At 31.4% G+C, this 23,509-nt stretch overlaps 2 protein-coding genes across 2 annotated transcripts; both read right to left on the bottom strand.

Moving 5' to 3' along the window:
• Nucleotides 1-1,088: 1,088 nt before the first annotated feature.
• LOC127113353 (alpha-L-arabinofuranosidase 1-like) lies at nt 1,089-13,150 on the bottom strand. The gene is made up of 17 exons (XM_051046483.1): nt 12,983-13,150; nt 12,827-12,881; nt 12,445-12,653; nt 12,236-12,357; nt 11,956-12,109; nt 11,773-11,842; nt 11,493-11,638; nt 11,313-11,411; nt 10,946-11,209; nt 10,729-10,800; nt 10,500-10,603; nt 10,349-10,405; nt 10,057-10,252; nt 9,828-9,971; nt 9,552-9,641; nt 4,338-4,365; nt 1,089-1,174 (listed from the first exon to the last, which is right to left on the bottom strand). Exons 1-17 carry the CDS (start codon nt 13,148-13,150, stop codon nt 1,089-1,091), a joined length of 2,064 nt encoding a protein of 687 aa, XP_050902440.1.
• Nucleotides 13,151-18,419: 5,269 nt separating this feature from the next.
• LOC127113352 (alpha-L-arabinofuranosidase 1) lies at nt 18,420-22,018 on the bottom strand. Its single transcript, XM_051046482.1, has 15 exons — nt 21,851-22,018; nt 21,695-21,749; nt 21,313-21,521; nt 21,104-21,225; nt 20,825-20,978; nt 20,651-20,720; nt 20,372-20,517; nt 20,192-20,290; nt 19,820-20,083; nt 19,603-19,674; nt 19,374-19,477; nt 19,223-19,279; nt 18,931-19,126; nt 18,702-18,845; nt 18,420-18,515 (listed from the first exon to the last, which is right to left on the bottom strand). The coding sequence occupies exons 1-15, from the start codon at nt 22,016-22,018 to the stop codon at nt 18,420-18,422; spliced, it is 1,956 nt and encodes a 651-aa protein (XP_050902439.1).
• Between the last annotated feature and the right edge of the window lie 1,491 nt (nt 22,019-23,509).

Raw genomic sequence — 23,509 nt, 5'->3', positions numbered from 1 at the left:
CATATTTGAGACATGTTCCAAGCTTAAATTCATGTTCATACCACCCTTACACCATAATTTTGGCAAAGATGCATAATTGGCAAAATGTGCAATTTGGCTCCATTCAAACAAAGCAAGCTAGCAACTCATGAAACAACCAGAAACAGAATTTACAAAGGTCCTGTACAGCATCATTAAGGCCCAAAATCGTGCCATTCACACCTCTCTATCCACTTAGGTGCAGCTTAGCATTTTTGGCATTTTTGTTCATTTAATTAAACTTGGATTAGCATATGATTAAGTGAGCTTAAACAGAAATATAAAAGGTGTTTCTCAGCATTTGCAACCCTAGTTTTTGGACAGCCACCAAACAGAAAACTTCATTATTTCCTCTCTTGCAATTTGGCATTTCTGCTCGATTTGAAAAAACCCTCAAAGGCCACGAGGAATCCTTGCATCATTCATCATTTGGATCATATTGTAAGGCATCTTGAGCCCTTAAATCCTAACTGGAAGCTCCTCTCCTCGTTCTGTTTTCACCAAGGTCCATTCATGGCAAGTTGTGGTTTGGACATTTTCGTGCATCATTGAGCCAAGCAACCTCAAGTATCCTTCATTGCAAAGCATCATCTCCATCTGTTTGCACTTAAATCACCCAATACATCACTGTTTCAACAATTTCTTCAAAACCAAGTAAGTAATCGACTTCCATTATATGCCTTGCTATGCCATGTGTATGAAAGGTCCTTGAATGCTGATTCTAAAATGCTATGCCTTGCTTGAAATGATGCTCTTATGATGGAGAAATCTGAACTTTCATTTCCAAACACAAATATGCTTTCCTTCGATTTGATTTGTTTAGGTCGTTTTAATGGAAATGCACACCATATTCGTGTTGCCTGATGTTAAATGATGCTGTTGGTATGTTTGATTTGAATTCCTGAACATTTCGAAAATCCAAGTTGCATGAGGATGTTGATTGTATGCTGTTCATGTTGAACCTACCCTGTCCAGATTTTTTCCATGGTTAATATGTGCTTTGTTGTTGGTTGATGTTTACATGATGATAGTTGTTGCATAAACATTGATGCTGGTTATGTTCACTTTGTTCATGGTTGATAAATGATGATGCCATTGCCAAACCCTAGTTCATATGCATAAAACCCAGGAACATTGAATGCTATTGGCTCGGGTACTGTTGTATTGGATAGTAGCCAATCACAACATTTCGTTGTGTGCTTCAAAACTGTGTCGTTTGGATTAATGAGACACAGAATTACATTTGTGCCATCGGTTGACCACATGTTGACCTTGTTGCCATGCTATTTTGTTCATACCTCATCCAATTGTTCTCCAACTTGCAAAATTAATTTCTCATTCGTTTTAATTCCAAAAATTATGAAATCTTTTGCATGATGATCACCAATGAGTCTAGTATTTAATTATGATTTTTAATGATTTTTCCATTGGTTGGATTTTTTATGGTAATTATTTTCCCAACATGTATGCATAAATGATACCCTTGGCCATTTCAATTGTGAAATAATGATGTTGCATCCATTGAGCTTGAAATTTTTTATGGAGAAACTAGACATGTTGACCTTTGTTTCCATATAGAGTTTGTGGATTTCCCATTTGTGGTTTGCTGGATATGTTTTTTTGAAGTTATGTGTCACATTTGGTGTCATACCATGATCATGCATTTTCCCTAATTTTGTTCACATGCTTCCTTGCATCCAATTGACCCCATTTTTTGCATGAATGATCCTTTGTATGTCTATTTCATGTATGAATTTTCTTGGATTTAATCTTGCTGTTTTCCATTTAATTGTGATTTTTCTTCCCTGCCTAGTCCAAGGTTGACTTTTTGTGCTACATGTTGCCAAATCATTTGGGAAATTCTCATACCATATTGCATGATCATGAAATTTCATATGTGATAACTAGACATCTCAAACTTTGCATTGGTGTTAATCTCATTCATTTCCCATCTGTTTTCAATTTGATATGATTTTTTGAAGTTGACCCATGCTTGTTGACTTTCTTTGTACATGCTTGAACTTGGTTTGACTTCATGATTTTAGTTGACTGCCTTCCTCTCATCCAAATGCCATGAAATTTTACATGTCTACCATGCTAGATGTTAGGATTGAGGGTGATTTATTTGATGATTTTTGAAAATGTTTGGGTTGACTTTTGATGCAAGTCATTCTGTTGACTTTTGTATGCCTTCCTTTGCCTTACTTTGACTTCAAATGTTCATGAAATGATCATAATACATGATTTGAATGTGAGCCCAATTGTGATAGCTTCTCAAATGTTTGCCTTTGGTTTTGGTTGACTTTTCCTTGCTGCCTTGACTTTTTCTTCCATCCTTGACCCTAGGCTAGTCCTAGTGGTCTTCTGTGCTTACTATTGAGTTCCTGTTTCAGGTTGAGCACCATTGCCATTGAGATCATACAAATGTGATTGGTCTTGATTACATATCATGTACTAACCTTTGTTTTTGTAGGTTTGACTCATGTGTTTGAGTCTTGCTTTGCACAGTTGACCTTCTGTGGTTGACTGTTTATTCATTTCCTTTTGCTTTGAACTGTTGACTTGTTTACTAATAAGTTTGACTTTTTCAGGTACACTTTAGTTGCTTTAGTTGCTTGCTTTGCTTTTTAGCAATTGCTTTGAGGTATAAACATTTCTTCTTCATGTAGTCTGGAGACCCGGTCTGTTATTTGACCGGGCAAACTGTCTGAAGTCCTCCTTAAGAGGCAATGCCTGTGTGTGTTTAAATTTGTCCTAAGCAGGAAAAGTCCTCATTTGAGGCAATTGGTGGAAGGTAGGGATAAGTAGCCTATCCCCCACTATTCAGTATGTCCTCTCTTTGCTCCCATTACATGGTTGAAGCATTGAGATAAATACCCAAGATCTAATCGAGTCAATAATGTGGAGAGAGTTCCTACTTTCTGAACTCCCACACTTTCTTACATGCTCTCCCTGATCAGGGATAGAAGCAATGAGGCACACCCCTCATCTCCTTTTCATCTACTTCACCTTAGCCTCTCAATGGCAAGGTTAAGAGCGACCTTCACCCATTACAGTGGACTTTTATAGTCAAACCCTCTTGTGTGAGCCCCCTTGTTTGGCTATAGAGTGTGTTGTTTGATTCTCATTGACTGTTTGGTTGCTTCATATGCACTTGCTTGCCTGTATGTTATGCATTTGTCATCATCAATTACCATTAATGCATGAGCATCTCTTTTGTCTGTTTGACATCATTATTGTTGTTTACCCATTGAGGACAATTGTAAGTCCCACGAGTTGGCATTTGTTCCTATGATATGGAAGTGAGTATAAGTCCATCACATTGGCCACTCATCTTATCTTTGCTTGTTGTATTGTTTGTATGTGAGGATACAATTGTAAGTCCCACAAGTTGGCAGTTGTTTCCCTAGGATCATACTGTGTGTTAGAGTAAGTCCCACAAGTTGGCATCTGACATCCCTGTTTTGCTTTCTTTGTTTGTGAGAGGATGCAATTGTAAGTCCCACAAGTTGGCATTTGCTTTCCTATGATCATGTGTGGGGTTAACCTAAGTCCCACAAGCTGGCAGTTGACTCCCATACTTCTTCATTGTTTTCTTTTTTTGAGGAGATTAGTGTAAGACCATTGAGTGGCCTCTGATATCCATGTCTGTTTTAGGAGATTGGTGTAAATCCAGCTATTGGTATCCGATATCCGCTTTTGTTTGTGAGATTGGAGTAAGACCATTGAGTGGCATCCGGTATCATTTGTTTGTTTATTTTATCATTACTTACTTTCCATTCCAAAGGACACCCTTGAATCATTTCTCATATGATCTCAAGAAGTGAATCTCCTGAGAAGTTTTACTTTCCATCCTCACTCATTCATCCTCATTGTGTCCTAGAACCTTTTCACACTTTGATCTTAAACTTGACTTAGACATTGTGCAAACATCTTCATGTTTTTCAAACTAAAAACCTGGACCCAAGTCCTTGACTTTCTTCAAACTTCATTTCATAATACTTCTCTGAATCAATCCTAATCATACTCTGACTCCCTTTTCATAGTCATAATCAATTAATTTCACTCATTCACTTGTTTTGGCCATGTCCATTAATCTTTTCATGCCTTAGCCGTAGGTTTCAATTATCATTGTGGTTGATGTAAACCTCACCTTATCTTTAGTGAGTCGACAGTAAGACTTCCATACTGAAAATAGGGTTAACCCCTCTCGTACGTCGAAGCTATCCTCGCATGGTGGATGTTGGTTTTTGGTCGAGTGTTCTCCCATTGATAATGAAAAGCCTCAGTGCTATTGTTTAAAATTGAATCCAACTCACTTTTTGGAAGTCTTTTAGCCGAACTACGGTGTTTTGATCCTTACCTTTGATGGAAGGTACGTAGGCAGCGGGTTCATCCGCTCAAACCCAATAAAACTTGTACATTCTTTCCTCACCATCTCACTCATGTTTGCACAATGCATATGTCTTAACAAATAACAATCTTTTACAATAAATGTGAAAAGGGCTCCCTAGGAGTACCTAGGACGTAGTGGGTGCCTAACCCCTTCCCATTGCGTAATTTACCCCTTACCCGGAATCTCTGATCTTTTATTAGTTTTCTACGTGTAAAACTTCTTAGGCTTTTGTTCGCTTTTTAGCCAATCCTTTGGATAAATAAAAGTGCGGTGGCGACTCGAAACTTCATTGTATGCTTTGCTTATGGTTTAATTGATAAATCATATGGCGACGAATACACCGCTACACATATCTGCAAATGTCATTCACTCTCGACTATTTTTGAAAGCTTTGGGCATCTATAAAGCCATAATATTCGTCGCACAGTTCTAAAAAAAATTCCTTCAAAATCGATAGTTCGTCACATATACCAACTAGGGTATTCTCTAGTTCCCTAATATCACATTCTTTACCGACCATTTACAACACATACCGACTAGGGCTTCTATCGTGTCTGAATGTCATGTATCTAGGTTAATTCCCCTTTGTAAACCTAGTTTTATCTCACATTCTTTCACTAGCCTACTAGGGTTCGCATATTAACCAATTAGACCAATAAGAGTCTATACTTTCAAAGCTTATCTAATTATGGTGTATGCTTTTATCGACTTACCTATTAGGGCTTTATTCATGCATATAAATTTTAGTCACAATTAGTCGTGAATGAGGCATAAAAGTATGTTAACACATCCTAAGTACATGTCATTGCACCATAGCCACACATCTAAGGCATACAAGTGAAAATCATCAAAGTTACATAAGGTGTAGTCAGTTACACTAAAGGTGTTGCACTAACTCTTTGTCCCAAAAATATGCAAATTTTAGAGATGGTAACCGATTACACTTTTGGTGTAACCGGTTACACCAACTTGTTGTTTCATAAAAAAAATGAGTTTTCAGGGGTGGTAATTGAATACACCAAAAGTGCAATCAGTTACACCTGCAAATGTTTTCTGAATTTCCCAAAATCCATCAATTTTTCATACAAACCACAACTAACATATTACATGCATTAATTCTCATCAATTATAATACATGAAAAATGTTTAGAGGTGAAAACTTGTCATCACCTAACAAGATCATATATTTCACACTCGAGATCTTTATTGCATATGCAAGCTTCATCTATGAACATATGGTAAACACCCTTAACACCTTAGGCCCATCAAGGATTCATGAAATTTTAGATTAACAACATAGATTGCAACAAATTCACAGCGATCATATTCTCCCACATACATGCATCTTTACAGTCTATCAATCCACGTTCCATGAAATTTCCCTAACCCTGACATGCAATTTCCTATAAAGGAATATTCCCCAAAAGTGATAACTACCTAGAACCCCACCTTTAAGCTAATGAAACCTTAGCTTTGAGATTGATGATGATGATCTTGGGTGTTAGAAACTTCCACTATTTTCCTTGCATTCAAGGTTCCAACCAAGATTCTCAAGAGTTTGATGAATTGTGGAAATGATGATGAAAATTTATGATTAAAAGTTTCCTTGTTGCTTTTTCTTCAAGAAACTACAATTTCTTCACATATGCAAGTTGAATTGAAGAAGTTGAGCAAGAACTTTTCCCGTTACTTCCTGAAGGAACTCGCCTCTCCCTCGTCTCTTTATCTATCTTTCTCAAAATTTGATTTAAAAGATAGAATGGAAGTAAAAAAATGAGGGATTCTTATTTCATTTTTCCATAGAGAGTTCACATGCACAAAGATTTAATTACCCTTGTAATCCATTATAATTCACTATTGACAATGTTGATATCTTAATCGTGGTTTAAAAAACTTCATTAGGGTTCATCTCCTCATTAACAAGAGATTATACCAATAATAGACAATGATCATGTTATTATAGAACGTACCCATTAAATCCTCCCCCTTAATTAAAATTTTTTCCTCAAATTTAGAGATTTACACGAACAAATGAAGGTACAAATCTTGCATCTCCGATTCCAGTTCCCACGTGGCCTCGTCCGGGTGTGATTCTTCCTAAAGGATTTTAACGATGTGGGTTTATTTCTTCCTTAACTCCTAGATGGCACAATCCATTATACTTCGTGGTTGAGGTTCGAAGAAGAGAACAAATTTTACTCAACCATGTATGGAAAAATAAGAAGAAGCGAATCCATAATGAATTAGGATGAATTGGTAACCCTCTCTTATGCACTTCCCTTATAATTGATCATCTCAAATAGGAATGATTTGGTACACAAATCCTCTAGTTAAATAGGAGAATTACATCCATGTCTTGATTGAAACTAAAATAATCAAACCTAGATTGCAACTTCAAATCCAACAACTGACTTTGCCAAATCCTCTCCGTCATGTCACATGTAATACTCGGGTTGATAATTAGGATACAATGCTAATTATAAGTCCATGCAAACTAAAGATCAATATTTTGAAACCTTTCCAATAGCTCTAGCTCTAACACCATCAATTTAGCCATACACATTTCCTTCCTGGGTGGTACTTCAACTAGAAATCATAATTTTTCACATATTCCATCCATCTCCTTTGCCGCATATTCAATTACTTTTGAACAAAGAGCTATTTCAGGATCTTATGACCGGTGTACATTTCAAAATGAAACCCATACAAATAATGGAACCACATCTTGAGTGAAAAAACAATAACAGCTAACTCAAGATCGTGCGACTGATAGTTCTCTTTATGAGGCTTCAACTACTGAGACACATACACTACAACCTAACCATTTTTCATTAGGATACCTCTTTATCCCTCCTATGAAGCATTAGAAAATACTTCATAAGATTGATTAGGATTAGGAATTATTAGAACGGGAGTGGTGGTTTACTTCTTTTTTAACTTGATAAAACTCCGTTTGCACTCTGAATTCCAAGGAAACAAAATATCTTTTCGAGTGAGTCTAGTCATTGGCAATTCCAATTGAGAAGAGCCTTTGATAAATCTCTGATAATATCCAGGCAGCCCTGAAAAGCTTCTCACCTGAGGAGCGCTCTTGGGTCTCTCCCAATTAATCACAACTTCCACTTTTGGAGAATCCACTACTACACCTCCTTTAGATATGACATGACCAAGAAACATCAATTTGGTCATCCATAAATCAAACTTGCTAACTTTTTCAACAAGTTACTTTTCCTGCAAAACTAATAGAACAATCCTTAAATGCTCCAAGTGGTCTCATGAAGTATGGATGTAAATTCAAATATCGTTCATAAAGATTACCATAAAATGATTAAGATAACGTTGGAATATACGGTTCATGTAATCCATAAAGACGACGATAACATTAGTCACTCTGAATGGCTTTACAAGGAATTTTTAATGATCATATTGAGTCCTAATTGCATACTTCGGTGTATCAGAACTTGTCACTAAAATTTGATGTAACCCGACCGTAAATCAATCTTTAAGAGAATGCATGATCTTTTCAAGTGATCCTGAAAGTCATTGATCTTGGGTATGGGTATACTTGTTCTTGATGGTAACTTTGTTCAACTGAAGTTAGTCGATGCACAGATGCATCCCATCATCCTTCGTCTTCACGAACATGAACAGAGCTCCCCCCAAAGACACACTCGGCGGATGAAATCTTTATATAACAAACCTTCAAATTAACTCTTTAATTCTCTGAGCTCGATCGGCGACATACGCTACATGACAACAGAAACTAGAGTCGTTCCAAGAACTAGATCAATGGAGAATTCCACTACTCTTTCAGGAGGTAGAGAAATGACATCCTCGGGGAATACTTCGAGAAAATCACAAACTACTGGAATTTGCAAGACATTCATCTTTTCACTCGAATCCATTGTGAGAATTAAGAGAAAGACTTTTTCTAACTTAAACAAACAATTTTCTAGGTTTACCGTACCTTCCCAAATAAAGAGTTATACCCCAATAGATTGAGTATAACTAATTTGTTAATTCGTCATAATACTAAATAAATAAATAATTTTAAGGAATGGACGCAATTAACAAATATTGAGATACAAAATTCTAAAAAAGGTCTGATCGTTTTTAATATATCATATATTTAATCTTTTTATTTTATTTTCTATTAAAAACAAAACCTTTATAAAAATCCCCAATTTTTCATATTTTGTACAGTAATGTTGTTTTGTTGAGATTAAGCAATATTTATGGATACAAGTTTATATTACTTAAGAATGATTTAGGACATCCGATAAATTATCCATTAATACTTTTTTCTTCTCGTGAGTTCAGTTGGATTAAAATTTAACACGTGGCTTCGCATAGGTGGTGATTTTTACTGTTTGTTTTTGAGTTGTATATAAGATTTTTCTCTTTCTCTTGTTGATTTGTTTCTTTTTATGGGATGCTTTTTCCTTTTGTTTTAGTATTGTCGAAAAAGAAAAAATAACACCAACTAAAGAAAGAAGACACCCAAAAACACTCAACAATACCAAACACACCATCACCAAAAGCAACAATCACAGTCAATATATTAAATTACACTTCATACATAGCATTTAAGTTACTTGGAAATTTTATTATTATTATAATTATTATTATTCAAAAATTCTATTATTATTATTATTATTATTATTATTATTATCATCAATGTTATTATTATTATTATTCATATACATGTTATAAACAAAGGATTATTACTCTTGAAATTATTTCAACCAATGTATTTTACTAAATTTGTTTAGAGTTTTATATTTGACATAATTATAATTAGTAAAACACACGTATATTCTATATAAGTCCGATATCTACAGTTTTTGAAGGTAACAAAACTTTCCCTTTCTTTATTTTCAATAACCACATCTCTACGGGTCACCATATTTTAATTTTTATTATATATCTAAAGATTGCAATGTGTTGTTGTCTCCATTTAGTTTTAATGTATCAAACTTTTTTTTGGCTTAAGTACATTTTTTTATTGATTTTGATATTAAAATTCATAAATAAAAAGAAATAGAAATATATAAAATGCATATGGATGGTAAACCGAGAAATACTTTAGGTAATAGAAATAAAAATGTACATATTTATTTCATTTACTCCTTTAAATTAATAAATCAAATGATGTAACTGAATAAGGAGCAAGTTCAACATTCATGTCATTGCTTGCATTTTCTAGTGAAGCTCTTTTGGGTACAATCTGTACATATACAAAATGAAACAAAATCATGTATTAGAATTTTTTTATATATATAATCAATGTTGATTAACCTTAAATTTAAACAACTTATAAAAAATTTAAATTAAAACATAAAAAAATTCATTTCAAAATATTACAATATATATCTATGACAAACTACGTATTTTGTTTAAAAATAAAGTGTACCTTTGTTGGTTCGGAGAAAGAATTTTCATCCATTTTATTTAAAGATGTAAGCATCATTTTTGATGAACCAGATCGTTGCACATTTGATTTTAAATTATTTATTAAAATCTCTAAATTTTCAATTGAGCTTCCAAAGTTTACTACCTGCAATAAGTGCACAATCAAATAATTAATAATTAAATACTTTAAATCAAAATATATTCCTTATAAAAAATTTGAGTTATTTTACCTTGACTTTTAGATAATTTTTCCCATCTTGAGAATTTGTATACTGAATTGCAGAAGCAACAATCGAGCTAGAAGAATTGTAGAGAGTTGAATTAAGAAATATTGCTCCATTAGAATCAATGAAAAATTGTTGGAGCCAATAACTTGGAGTTCCATAATTTTGATAAGTGTTGAATACAATTGCATCTGGTATCCAACTGTTTCATATAAAAATATAAATTAAATAAATCATATATTTATTTACATACATAAATAATAAATAATAAATAAATGATAAGAAATTAGAAAATTACTATTTGTCATTTGTGTTTACAAAGAGTGGTGCATAAGCAACCATGCTGACGACATCGCTGTAGAAAATTGAAAAATGATTAAAATTTAACTCAAAAAACACAAACTTTATAAATTAAATATCATAAAATTTTATATATAATAAAATCTAACCTATTTTTTTCAAGTCCAATAAGAAATGCAGCTTCAGCCACAGCTGCATAAAGGCTTCCATTGCCTGCATCTTCCTTCCAAACAGCATACTCACTAACATATGCCTATAAATTGTAATTAATAAAACATGAGCAAATTTATATATCAATAATATTTTAAATGCCTATTTTACCTTCTAAAAAAATATAATTAATCATTTTTAAATAAATAATTTTTTTAATAATAAAACCTTTGGACCGGATCGTGGTGCTTTATCGAATTTGGTATACTGGGAAAACATGTCCTTAGAATTTGTATAAATCTAACAATTGAAAAAAGTATTAGTAATAATGTAAGATACTCAACCTAAACTCAAATTTAATAATTATAAATAAATAATAATAATATTAATAGTAATAATAATAAATTGAAAAAACAATTAATAATTAAATCAGCAATATTATTACATGAAAATCATAAAGGTCTGCAGGATGATTTAATGGATATTGAGAACCATCACAATTTGAGATAATTTGAATATCAGGATATCTATCTTTTATAGCTTTATAGAACTCGAGATAATTTCCTTGATAGTTATGTTTACCACAATCTTCATTCCCAACTCCAACATATCTCAAATCAAATGACTTTGGATGTCCCATGGAAGCTCTAAGAGAACCCCATTTTGATTCTGGAGAACCTCTAGCAAACTCAATACCATCTAGAGCTTCCTAATAATTAATGATCAAAAAGTATAAATAACAATTAATTAATTAATTAATTAAAAATATAAATATAATCTAGATAATAAAAATAATATTAAGGAAATTATACTTGTACAAATGGTGAAATTGCAGACGTATTAATTTCATCATGATGACTAATACCATTATTAAACACCCATATTGGATATGCCCCAAGATCCTCTGATAACTGTTTAACAAAGAAAAAAATTATTAATTTTTAATTTAATAAAAATACAATTAATATTTAAAAATAGAAAAGAAAAATTACTTGAAGCCCTTCAAAATAACCAAATCCATCATCGGTCCAATACTTCCATATATCATTATAGTGGCCAGGTCTCTCTTCCCATGCTCCAACTGTATCTTTCCATCTAAATGCATATTTAAGGTAATCTCCTTCAACATAACAACCACCTATATAAAAAAATATAATATATATTTATCACTTAATAAAAAATTTAATAAAAAAAAGATGGAAAAGAATAAAAAAATTCCATTAAAAAAATAATTATTCGCAGTGATTCCAACTCAATATTATTGTATCATACCTGGGAATCTAAAAGTTTTTGGCTTTAAATCTGCCACCATTTGAAAAAGGTCATTTCGAAAACCATGACCCTGTTGTGTCCAATGTGTCCAATAATGATTAATGAGATAAATTCTTATAAAAGAGAAAAAATTAAATAATCTAAGAATAAATAAATATAAATATAATTTTATGCATAATATACCTTATATGTATCTAAAGGCATGGCTGAGATTTGATCTAACCATAATACTCCTTTTTTGTTTGTTGTTATTTGTAGGTTCGAATTGTGATTAGTGCTTTTGGCTTCAAGAATTATTTCCATCTTACTCCACTTTGTAGCATTAACTCCCGAAGCTCTGATGTTGATTCATTAATAACTTAATAATTAGTTTAATTATGTTTCACAATAATAAAATTAATGAACTTTTATTAATGAACAAGACGTTGTTTCAAAAAATTAATTAAAGAAATAGAATTATAACCTTATTTTGGTTGAAGCTAGTTTAACACCATTATCAGATCCAACAAATGAAATTTGTAAATTAATTCGACCAAGTGATCTAACATAGAATACTACTTTATATTTCTTCCCTTCCTCGATATTCTGATTATATAAAACATTGTAAAAAATATTATGAATACCTTTAATTTTTCATATGATAAATAAAATGTTGTATTAATTGATACTCACCATTCCCCAAAAACCAGGATTGGAAATACCAACACCACCACGTGGACAAGATTTTCTATGACAAAGAACATCCATACGTAATGCAATTTTATTACGCTCAAAACAAGAAGAACGTTCCGTTGATACAATAATGGATGATTGATTTTCTCCAATAATTGTCCACGGATAAATATTTGAGGTCCCATTAATGGAACCTTCTGCTTCAAAACCTGAAACATTAATTTACAAAAGATATAATATAATGCAATAGATCTAACAGTTGAAAAAATATTAAAATGGAAAAAAAATTACTAACATAAATTTTCAAAGAAAATACATGAAATTTGTCTCTTATTAGAAAAATAAATTCAAAGGTGAATTTTTTCTGTGCGAATATATATACCTCGATTATTCACAAGTTCTGCCCATAATCCTCCAGCTCCCGCATGATTAATCTCCTGAAAAATATATATTACATCAATGTATTATAAGATAACACTACCAGAGTACTTTATCTGGAATCATTAAATTTATTAAAGTATATTGAACTGTAGTTTACTTCAAAAAATGCTCCAAAAAATGTATCTGGAATAAGCCTTCCAGAACCAGCATCAATTACTAGTTTTGATGTGATCTCATTGGCATTAACACCATAGTGGCATGTAGAAATAACCAAAAACACGCCTAAATATAAAATAAAATAAGTGAGAGAACTTAAGAAAGACATTGTAAATTTGTAATGTATTTTTGTTAATCATTTTCACTCGTATTTATCAAGGAAGAACAATCTATAAATTGAAGATAGTGATAAGGATGATGAGTTGTTAACAATATAATATATAAGTTGGATGTTTTCTATTTTTAAATTAGATTGTTATGTACTAACGTGTAAAATATTCTCATCATACCTCATAATGGATTATTGTGCAACTCTGTCAATAAACAATTAATATATATTATTTTTACATCTATTGCATAAATGGGACATCTTTCCCCATCCATCACTTGTCTTTCAGGTATGAACACGGTACGAACTTAATTCACTATTGGAATATCTTTCCCCTCCTACTACCTCTAACATGTTCTAGACACGGGTCACTGAATCAATTATCGAATGGAACATCTCTCCACTTCCAATATCTCTTACATGAGCTAGACACTCTAATATATATTATATTTCCTTCCCTGGTCACCATTTATCATAGTCAGACTCGATTCATATATGCAAATGTCATTCACTCTCGACTATTTTTGAAAGCTTTGGGCATCTATAAAGCCATAATATTCGTCGCACAGTTCTAAAAAAAATTCCTTCAAAATCGATAGTTCGTCACATATACCAACTAGGGTATTCTCTAGTTCCCTAATATCACATTCTTTACCGACCATTTACAACACATACCGACTAGGGCTTCTATCGTGTCTGAATGTCATGTATCTAGGTTAATTCCCCTTTGTAAACCTAGTTTTATCTCACATTCTTTCACTAGCCTACTAGGGTTCGCATATTAACCAATTAGACCAATAAGAGTCTATACTTTCAAAGCTTATCCAATTATGGTGTATGCTTTTATCGACTTACCTATTAGGGCTTTATTCATGCATATAAATTTTAGTCACAATTAGTCGTGAATGAGGCATAAAAGTATGTTAACACATCCTAAGTACATGTCATTGCACCATAGCCACACATCTAAGGCATACAAGTGAAAATCATCAAAGTTACATAAGGTGTAGTCAGTTACACTAAAGGTGTTGCACTAACTCTTTGTCCCAAAAATATGCAAATTTTAGAGATGGTAACCGATTACACTTTTGGTGTAACCGGTTACACCAACTTGTTGTTTCATAAAAAAATGAGTTTTCAGGGGTGGTAATTGAATACACCAAAAGTGCAATCAGTTACACCTGCAAATGTTTTCTGAATTTCCCAAAATCCATCAATTTTTCATACAAACCACAACTAACATATTACATGCATTAATTCTCATCAATTATAATACATGAAAAATGTTTAGAGGTGAAAACTTGTCATCACCTAACAAGATCATATATTTCACACTCGAGATCTTTATTGCATATGCAAGCTTCATCTATGAACATATGGTGAACACCCTTAACACCTTAGGCCCATCAAGGATTCATGAAATTTTAGATTAACAACATAGATTGCAACAAATTCACAGCGATCATATTCTCCCACATACATGCATCTTTACAGTCTATCAATCCACGTTCCATGAAATTTCCCTAACCCTGACATGCAATTTCCTATAAAGGAATATTCCCCAAAAGTGATAACTACCTAGAACCCCACCTTTAAGCTAATGAAACCTTAGCTTTGAGATTGATGATGATGATCTTGGGTGTTAGAAACTTCCACTATTTTCCTTGCATTCAAGGTTCCAACCAAGATTCTCAAGAGTTTGATGAATTGTGGAAATGATGATGAAAATTTATGATTAAAAGTTTCCTTGTTGCTTTTTCTTCAAGAAACTACAATTTCTTCACATATGCAAGTTGAATTGAAGAAGTTGAGCAAGAACTTTTCCCGTTACTTCCTGAAGGAACTCGCCTCTCCCTCGTCTCTTTATCTATCTTTCTCAAAATTTGATTTAAAAGATAGAATGGAAGTAAAAAAATGAGGGATTCTTATTTCATTTTTCCATAGAGAGTTCACATGCACAAAGATTTAATTACCCTTGTAATCCATTATAATTCACTATTGACAATGTTGATATCTTAATCGTGGTTTAAAAAACTTCATTAGGGTTCATCTCCTCATTAACAAGAGATTATACCAATAATAGACAATGATCATGTTATTATAGAACGTACCCATTAAATCCTCCCCCTTAATTAAAATTTTTTCCTCAAATTTAGAGATTTACACGAACAAATGAAGGTACAAATCTTGCATCTCCGATTCCAGTTCCCACGTGGCCTCGTCCGGGTGTGATTCTTCCTAAAGGATTTTAACGATGTGGGTTTATTTCTTCCTTAACTCCTAGATGGCACAATCCATTATACTTCGTGGTTGAGGTTCGAAGAAGAGAACAAATTTTACTCAACCATGTATGGAAAAATAAGTAGAAGCGAATCCATAATGAATTAGGATGAATTGGTAACCCTCTCTTATGCACTTCCCTTATAATTGATCATCTCAAATAGGAATGATTTGGTACACAAATCCTCTAGTTAAATAGGAGAATTACATCCATGTCTTGATTGAAACTAAAATAATCAAACCTAGATTGCAACTTCAAATCCAACAACTGACTTTGCCAAATCCTCTCCGTCATGTCACATGTAATACTCGGGTTGATAATTAGGATACAATGCTAATTATAAGTCCATGCAAACTAAAGATCAATATTTTGAAACCTTTCCAATAGCTCTAGCTCTAACACCATCAATTTAGCCATACACATTTCCTTCCTGGGTGGTACTTCAACTAGAAATCATAATTTTTCACATATTCCATCCATCTCCTTTGCCGCATATTCAATTACTTTTGAACAAAGAGCTATTTCAGGATCTTATGACCGGTGTACATTTCAAAATGAAACCCATACAAATAATGGAACCACATCTTGAGTGAAAAAACAATAACAGCTAACTCAAGATCGTGCGACTGATAGTTCTCTTTATGAGGCTTCAACTACTGAGACACATACACTACAACCTAACCATTTTTCATTAGGATACCTCTTTATCCCTCCTATGAAGCATTAGAAAATACTTCATAAGATTGATTAGGATTAGGAATTATTAGAACGGGAGTGGTGGTTTACTTCTTTTTTAACTTGATAAAACTCCGTTTGCACTCTGAATTCCAAGGAAACAAAATATCTTTTCGAGTGAGTCTAGTCATTGGCAATTCCAATTGAGAAGAGCCTTTGATAAATCTCTGATAATATCCAGGCAGCCCTGAAAAGCTTCTCACCTGAGGAGCGCTCTTGGGTCTCTCCCAATTAATCACAACTTCCACTTTTGGAGAATCCACTACTACACCTCCTTTAGATATGACATGACCAAGAAACATCAATTTGGTCATCCATAAATCAAACTTGCTAACTTTTTCAACAAGTTACTTTTCCTGCAAAACTAATAGAACAATCCTTAAATGCTCCAAGTGGTCTCATGAAGTATGGAAGTAAATTCAAATATCGTTCATAAAGATTACCATAAAATGATTAAGATAACGTTGGAATATACGGTTCATGTAATCCATAAAGACGACGATAACATTAGTCACTCTGAATGGCTTTACAAGGAATTTTTAATGATCATATTGAGTCCTAATTGCATACTTCGGTGTATCAGAACTTTTCACTAAAATTTGATGTAACCCGACCGTAAATCAATCTTTAAGAGAATGCATGATCTTTTCAAGTGATCCTGAAAGTCATTGATCTTGGGTATGGGTATACTTGTTCTTGATGGTAACTTTGTTCAACTGAAGTTAGTCGATGCACAGATGCATCCCATCATCCTTCGTCTTCACGAACATGAACAGAGCTCCCCCCAAAGACACACTCGGCGGATGAAATCTTTATATAACAAACCTTCAAATTAACTCTTTAATTCTCTGAGCTCGATCGGCGACATACGCTACATGACAACAGAAACTAGAGTCGTTCCAAGAACTAGATCAATGGAGAATTCCACTTCTCTTTCAGGAGGTAGAGAAATGACATCCTCGGGGAATACTTCGAGAAAATCACAAACTACTGGAATTTGCAAGACATTCATCTTTTCACTCGAATCCATTGTGAGAATTAAGAGAAAGACTTTTTCTAACTTAAACAAACAATTTTCTAGGTTTACCGTACCTTCCCAAATAAAGAGTTATACCCCAATAGATTGAGTATAACTAATTTGTTAATTCGTCATAATACTAAATAAATAAATAATTTTAAGGAATAGACGCAATTAACAAATATTGAGATACAAAATTCTAAAAAAGGTCTGATCGTTTTTAATATATCATATATTTAATCTTTTTATTTTATTTTCTATTAAAAACAAAACCTTTATAAAAATCCCCAATTTTTCATATTTTGTACAGTAATGTTGTTTTGTTGAGATTAAGCAATATTTATGGATACAAGTTTATATTACTTAAGAATGATTTAGGACATCCGATAAATTATCCATTAATATTTTTTCTTCTCGTGAGTTCAGTTGGATTAAAATTTAACACGTGGCTTCGCATAGGTGGTGATTTTTACTGTTTGTTTTTGAGTTGTATATAAGATTTTTCTCTTTCTTTGTTGATTTGTTTCTTTTTATTGGATGCTTTTTCCTTTTGTTTTAGTATTGTCGAAAAAGAAAAAATAACACCAACTAAAGAAAGAAGACACCCAAAAACACTCAACAATACCAAACACACCATCACCAAAAGCAACAATCACAGTCAATATATTAAATTACACTTCATACATAGCATTTAAGTTACTTGGAAATTTTATTATTATTATAATTATTATTATTCAAAAATTATATATTATTATTATTATTATTATTATTATTATCATCAATGTTATTATTATTATTATTCATATACATGTTATAAACAAAGGATTATTACTCTTGAAATTATTTCAACCAATGTATTTTACTAAATTTGTTTAGAGTTTTATATTTGACATAATTATAATTAGTAAAACACACGTATATTCTATATAAGTCCGATATCTACAGTTTTTGAAGGTAACAAAACTTTCCCTTTCTTTATTTTCAATAACCACATCTCTACGGGTCACCATATTTTAATTTTTATTATATATCTAAAGATTGCAATGTGTTGTTGTCTCCATTTAGTTTTAATGTATCAAACTTTTTTTTGGCTTAAGTACATTTTTTTATTGATTTTGATATTAAAATTCATAAATAAAAAGAAATAGAAATATATAAAATGCATATGGATGGTAAACCGAGAAATACTTTAGGTAATAGAAATAAAAATGTACATATTTATTTCATTTACTCCTTTAAATTAATAAATCAAATGATGTAACTGAATAAGGAGCAAGTTCAACATTCATGTCATTGCTTGCATTTTCAAGTGAAGCTCTTTTGGGTACAATCTGTACATATACAAAATGAAACAAAATCATGTATTAGAATTTTTTTATATATATAATCAATGTTGATTAACCTTAAATTTAAACAACTTATAAAAAATTTAAATTAAAACATAAAAAAATTCATTTCAAAATATTACAATATATATCTATGACAAACTACGTATTTTGTTTAAAAATAAAGTGTACCTTTGTTGGTTCGGAGAAAGAATTTTCATCCATTTTATTTAAAGATGTAAGCATCATTTTTGATGAACCAGATCGTTGCACATTTGATTTTAAATTATTTATTAAAATCTCTAAATTTTCAATTGAGCTTCCAAAGTTTACTACCTGCAATAAGTGCACAATCAAATAATTAATAATTAAATACTTTAAATCAAAATATATTCCTTATAAAAAATTTGAGTTATTTTACCTTGACTTTTAGATAATTTTTCCCATCTTGAGAATTTGTATACTGAATTGCAGAAGCAACAATCGAGCTAGAAGAATTGTAGAGAGTTGAATTAAGAAATATTGCTCCATTAGAATCAATGAAAAATTGTTGGAGCCAATAACTTGGAGTTCCATAATTTTGATAAGTGTTGAATACAATTGCATCTGGTATCCAACTGTTTCATATAAAAATATAAATTAAATAAATCATATATTTATTTACATACATAAATAATAAATAATAAATAAATGATAAGAAATTAGAAAATTACTATTTGTCATTTGTGTTTACAAAGAGTGGTGCATAAGCAACCATGCTGACGACATCGCTGTAGAAAATTGAAAAATGATTAAAATTTAACTCAAAAAACACAAACTTTATAAATTAAATATCATAAAATTTTATATATAATAAAATCTAACCTATTTTTTTCAAGTCCAATAAGAAATGCAGCTTCAGCCACAGCTGCATAAAGGCTTCCATTGCCTGCATCTTCCTTCCAAACAGCATACTCACTAACATATGCCTATAAATTGTAATTAATAAAACATGAGCAAATTTATATATCAATAATATTTTAAATGCCTATTTTACCTTCTAAAAAAATATAATTAATCATTTTTAAATAAATAATTTTTTTAATAATAAAACCTTTGGACCGGATCGTGGTGCTTTATCGAATTTGGTATACTGGGAAAACATGTCCTTAGAATTTGTATAAATCTAACAATTGAAAAAAGTATTAGTAATAATGTAAGATACTCAACCTAAACTCAAATTTAATAATTATAAATAAATAATAATAATATTAATAGTAATAATAATAAATTGAAAAAACAATTAATAATTAAATCAGCAATATTATTACATGAAAATCATAAAGGTCTGCAGGATGATTTAATGGATATTGAGAACCATCACAATTTGAGATAATTTGAATATCAGGATATCTATCTTTTATAGCTTTATAGAACTCGAGATAATTTCCTTGATAGTTATGTTTACCACAATCTTCATTCCCAACTCCAACATATCTCAAATCAAATGACTTTGGATGTCCCATGGAAGCTCTAAGAGAACCCCATTTTGATTCTGGAGAACCTCTAGCAAACTCAATACCATCTAGAGCTTCCTAATAATTAATGATCAAAAAGTATAAATAACAATTAATTAATTAATTAATTAATTAAAAATATAAATATAATCTAGATAATAAAAAATAATATTAAGGAAATTATACTTGTACAAATGGTGAAATTGCAGACGTATTAATTTCATCATGATGACTAATACCATTATTAAACACCCATATTGGATATGCACCAAGATCCTCTGATAACTGTTTAACAAACAAAAAAATTATTAATTTTTAATTTAATAAAAATACAATTAATATTTAAAAATAGAAAAGAAAAATTACTTGAAGCCCTTCAAAATAACCAAATCCATCATCGGTCCAATACTTCCATATATCATTATAGTGGCCAGGTCTCTCTTCCCATGCTCCAACTGTATCTTTCCATCTAAATGCATATTTAAGGTAATCTCCTTCAACATAACAACCACCTATATAAAAAATATAATATATATTTATCACTTAATAAAAAATTTAATAAAAAAAAGATGGAAAAGAATAAAAAAATTCCATTAAAAAAATAATTATTCGCAGTGATTCCAACTCAATATTATTGTATCATACCTGGGAATCTAAAAGTTTTTGGCTTTAAATCTGCCACCATTTGAAAAAGGTCATTTCGAAAACCATGACCCTGTTGTGTCCAATAATGATTAATGAGATAAATTCTTATAAAAGAGAAAAAATTAAATAATCTAAGAATAAATAAATATAAATATAATTTTATGCATAATATACCTTATATGTATCTAAAGGCATGGCTGAGATTTGATCTAACCATAATACTCCTTTTTTGTTTGTTGTTATTTGTAGGTTCGAATTGTGATTAGTGCTTTTGGCTTCAAGAATTATTTCCATCTTACTCCACTTTGTAGCATTAACTCCAGAAGCTCTGATGTTGATTCATTAATAACTTAATAATTAGTTTAATTTGTTTCACAATAATAAAATTAATGAACTTTTATTAATGAACAAGACGTTGTTTCAAAAAATTAATTAAAGAAATAGAATTATAACCTTATTTTGGTTGAAGCTAATTTGACACCATTATCAGATCCAACAAATGAAATTTGTAAATTAATTCGACCAAGTGATCTAACATAGAATACTACTTTATATTTCTTCCCTTCCTCGATATTCTGATTATATAAAACATTGTAAAAAATATTATGAATACCTTTAATTTTTCATATGATAAATAAAATGTTGTATTAATTGATACTCACCATTCCCCAAAAACCAGGATTGGAAATACCAACACCACCACGTGGACAAGATTTTCTATGACAAAGAACATCCATACGTAATGCAATTTTATTACGCTCAAAACAAGAAGAATGTTCCGTTGATACAATAATGGATGATTGATTTTCTCCAATAATTGTCCACGGATAAATATTTGAGGTCCCATTAATGGAACCTTCTGCTTCAAAACCTGAAACATTAATTTACAAAAGATATAATATAATGCAATAGATCTAACAGTTGAAAAAATATTAAAATTGATAAAAAAAAACTAACATAAATTTTCAAAGAAAATACATGAAACTTGTCTCTTATTAGAAAAATAAATTCAAAGGTGAATTTTTTCTGTGAGAATATATATACCTCGATTATTCACAAGTTCTGCCCATAATCCTCCAGCTCCCGCATGATTAATCTCCTGAAAAATATATATTACATCAATGTATTATAAGATAACACTACCAGAGTACTTTATCTGGAATCATTAAATTTATTTAAGTATATTGAACTCTAGTTTACTTCAAAAAATGCTCCAAAAAATGTATCTGGAATAAGCCTTCCAGAACCAGCATCAATTACTAGTTTTGATGTGATCTCATTGGCATTAACACCATAGTGGCATGTAGAAATAACCAAAAACACGCCTAAATATAAAATAAAATAAGTGAGAGAACTTAAGAAAGACATTGTAAATTTGTAATGTATTTTTGTTAATCATTTTCACTCGTATTTATCAAGGAAGAACAATCTATAAATTGAAGATAGTGATAAGGATGATGAGTTGTTAACAATATAATATATAAGTTGGATGTTTTCTATTTTTAAATTAGATTGTTATGTACTAACGTGTAAAATATTCTCATCATACCTCATAATGGATTATTGTGCAACTCTGTCAATAAACAATTAATATATATTATTTTTACATCTATTGCATAAATGGGACATCTTTCCCCATCCATCACTTGTCTTTCAGGTATGAACACGGTACGAACTTAATTCACTATTGGAATATCTTTCCCCTCCTACTAACTCTAACATGTTCTAGACACGGGTCACTGAATCAATTATCGAATGGAACATCTCTCCACTTCCAATATCTCTTACATGAGCTAGACACTCTATATATATTATATTTCCTTCCCTGGTCACCATTTATCATAGTCAGACTCGATTCATATATGCAAATGTCATTCACTCTCGACTATTTTTGAAAGCTTTGGGCATCTATAAAGCCATAATATTCCTCGCACAGTTCTAAAAAAAATTCCTTCAAAATCGATAGTTCGTCACATATACCAACTAGGGTATTCTCTAGTTCCCTAATATCACATTCTTTACCGACCATTTACAACACATACCGACTAGGGCTTCTATCGTGTCTGAATGTCATGTATCTAGGTTAATTCCCCTTTGTAAACCTAGTTTTATCTCACATTCTTTCACTAGCCTACTAGGGTTCGCATATTAACCAATTAGACCAATAAGAGTCTATACTTTCAAAGCTTATCTAATTATGGTGTATGCTTTTATCGACTTACCTATTAGGGCTTTATTCATGCATATAAATTTTAGTCACAATTAGTCGTGAATGAGGCATAAAAGTATGTTAACACATCCTAAGTACATGTCATTGCACCATAGCCACACAACTAAGGCATACAAGTGAAAATCATCAAAGTTACATAAGGTGTAGTCAGTTACACTAAAGGTGTTGCACTAACTCTTTGTCCTAAAAATATGCAAATTTTAGAGATGGTAACCGATTACACTTTTGGTGTAACCGGTTACACCAACTTGTTGTTTCATAAAAAAAATGAGTTTTCAGGGGTGGTAATTGAATACACCAATAGTGCAATCAGTTACACCTGCAAATGTTTTCTGAATTTCCCAAAATCCATCAATTTTTCATACAAACCACAACTAACATATTACATGCATTAATTCTCATCAATTATAATACATGAAAAATGTTTAGAGGTGAAAACTTGTCATCACTCAACAAGATCATATATTTCACACTCGAGATCTTTATTGCATATGCAAGCTTCATCTATGAACATATGGTGAACACCCTTAACACCTTAGGCCCATCAAGGATTCATGAAATTTTAGATTACCAACATAGATTGCAACAAATTCACAGTAATCATATTCTCCCACATACATGTATCTTTA

This window comes from Lathyrus oleraceus, unplaced genomic scaffold, assembly GCF_024323335.1.
Source record: "Lathyrus oleraceus cultivar Zhongwan6 unplaced genomic scaffold, CAAS_Psat_ZW6_1.0 chrUn0275, whole genome shotgun sequence".
NCBI lineage: Eukaryota > Viridiplantae > Streptophyta > Magnoliopsida > Fabales > Fabaceae > Lathyrus > Lathyrus oleraceus.
Note: the sequence above shows the minus strand (reverse complement) of the source record. Positions and strands in the feature narration are given on the sequence as shown.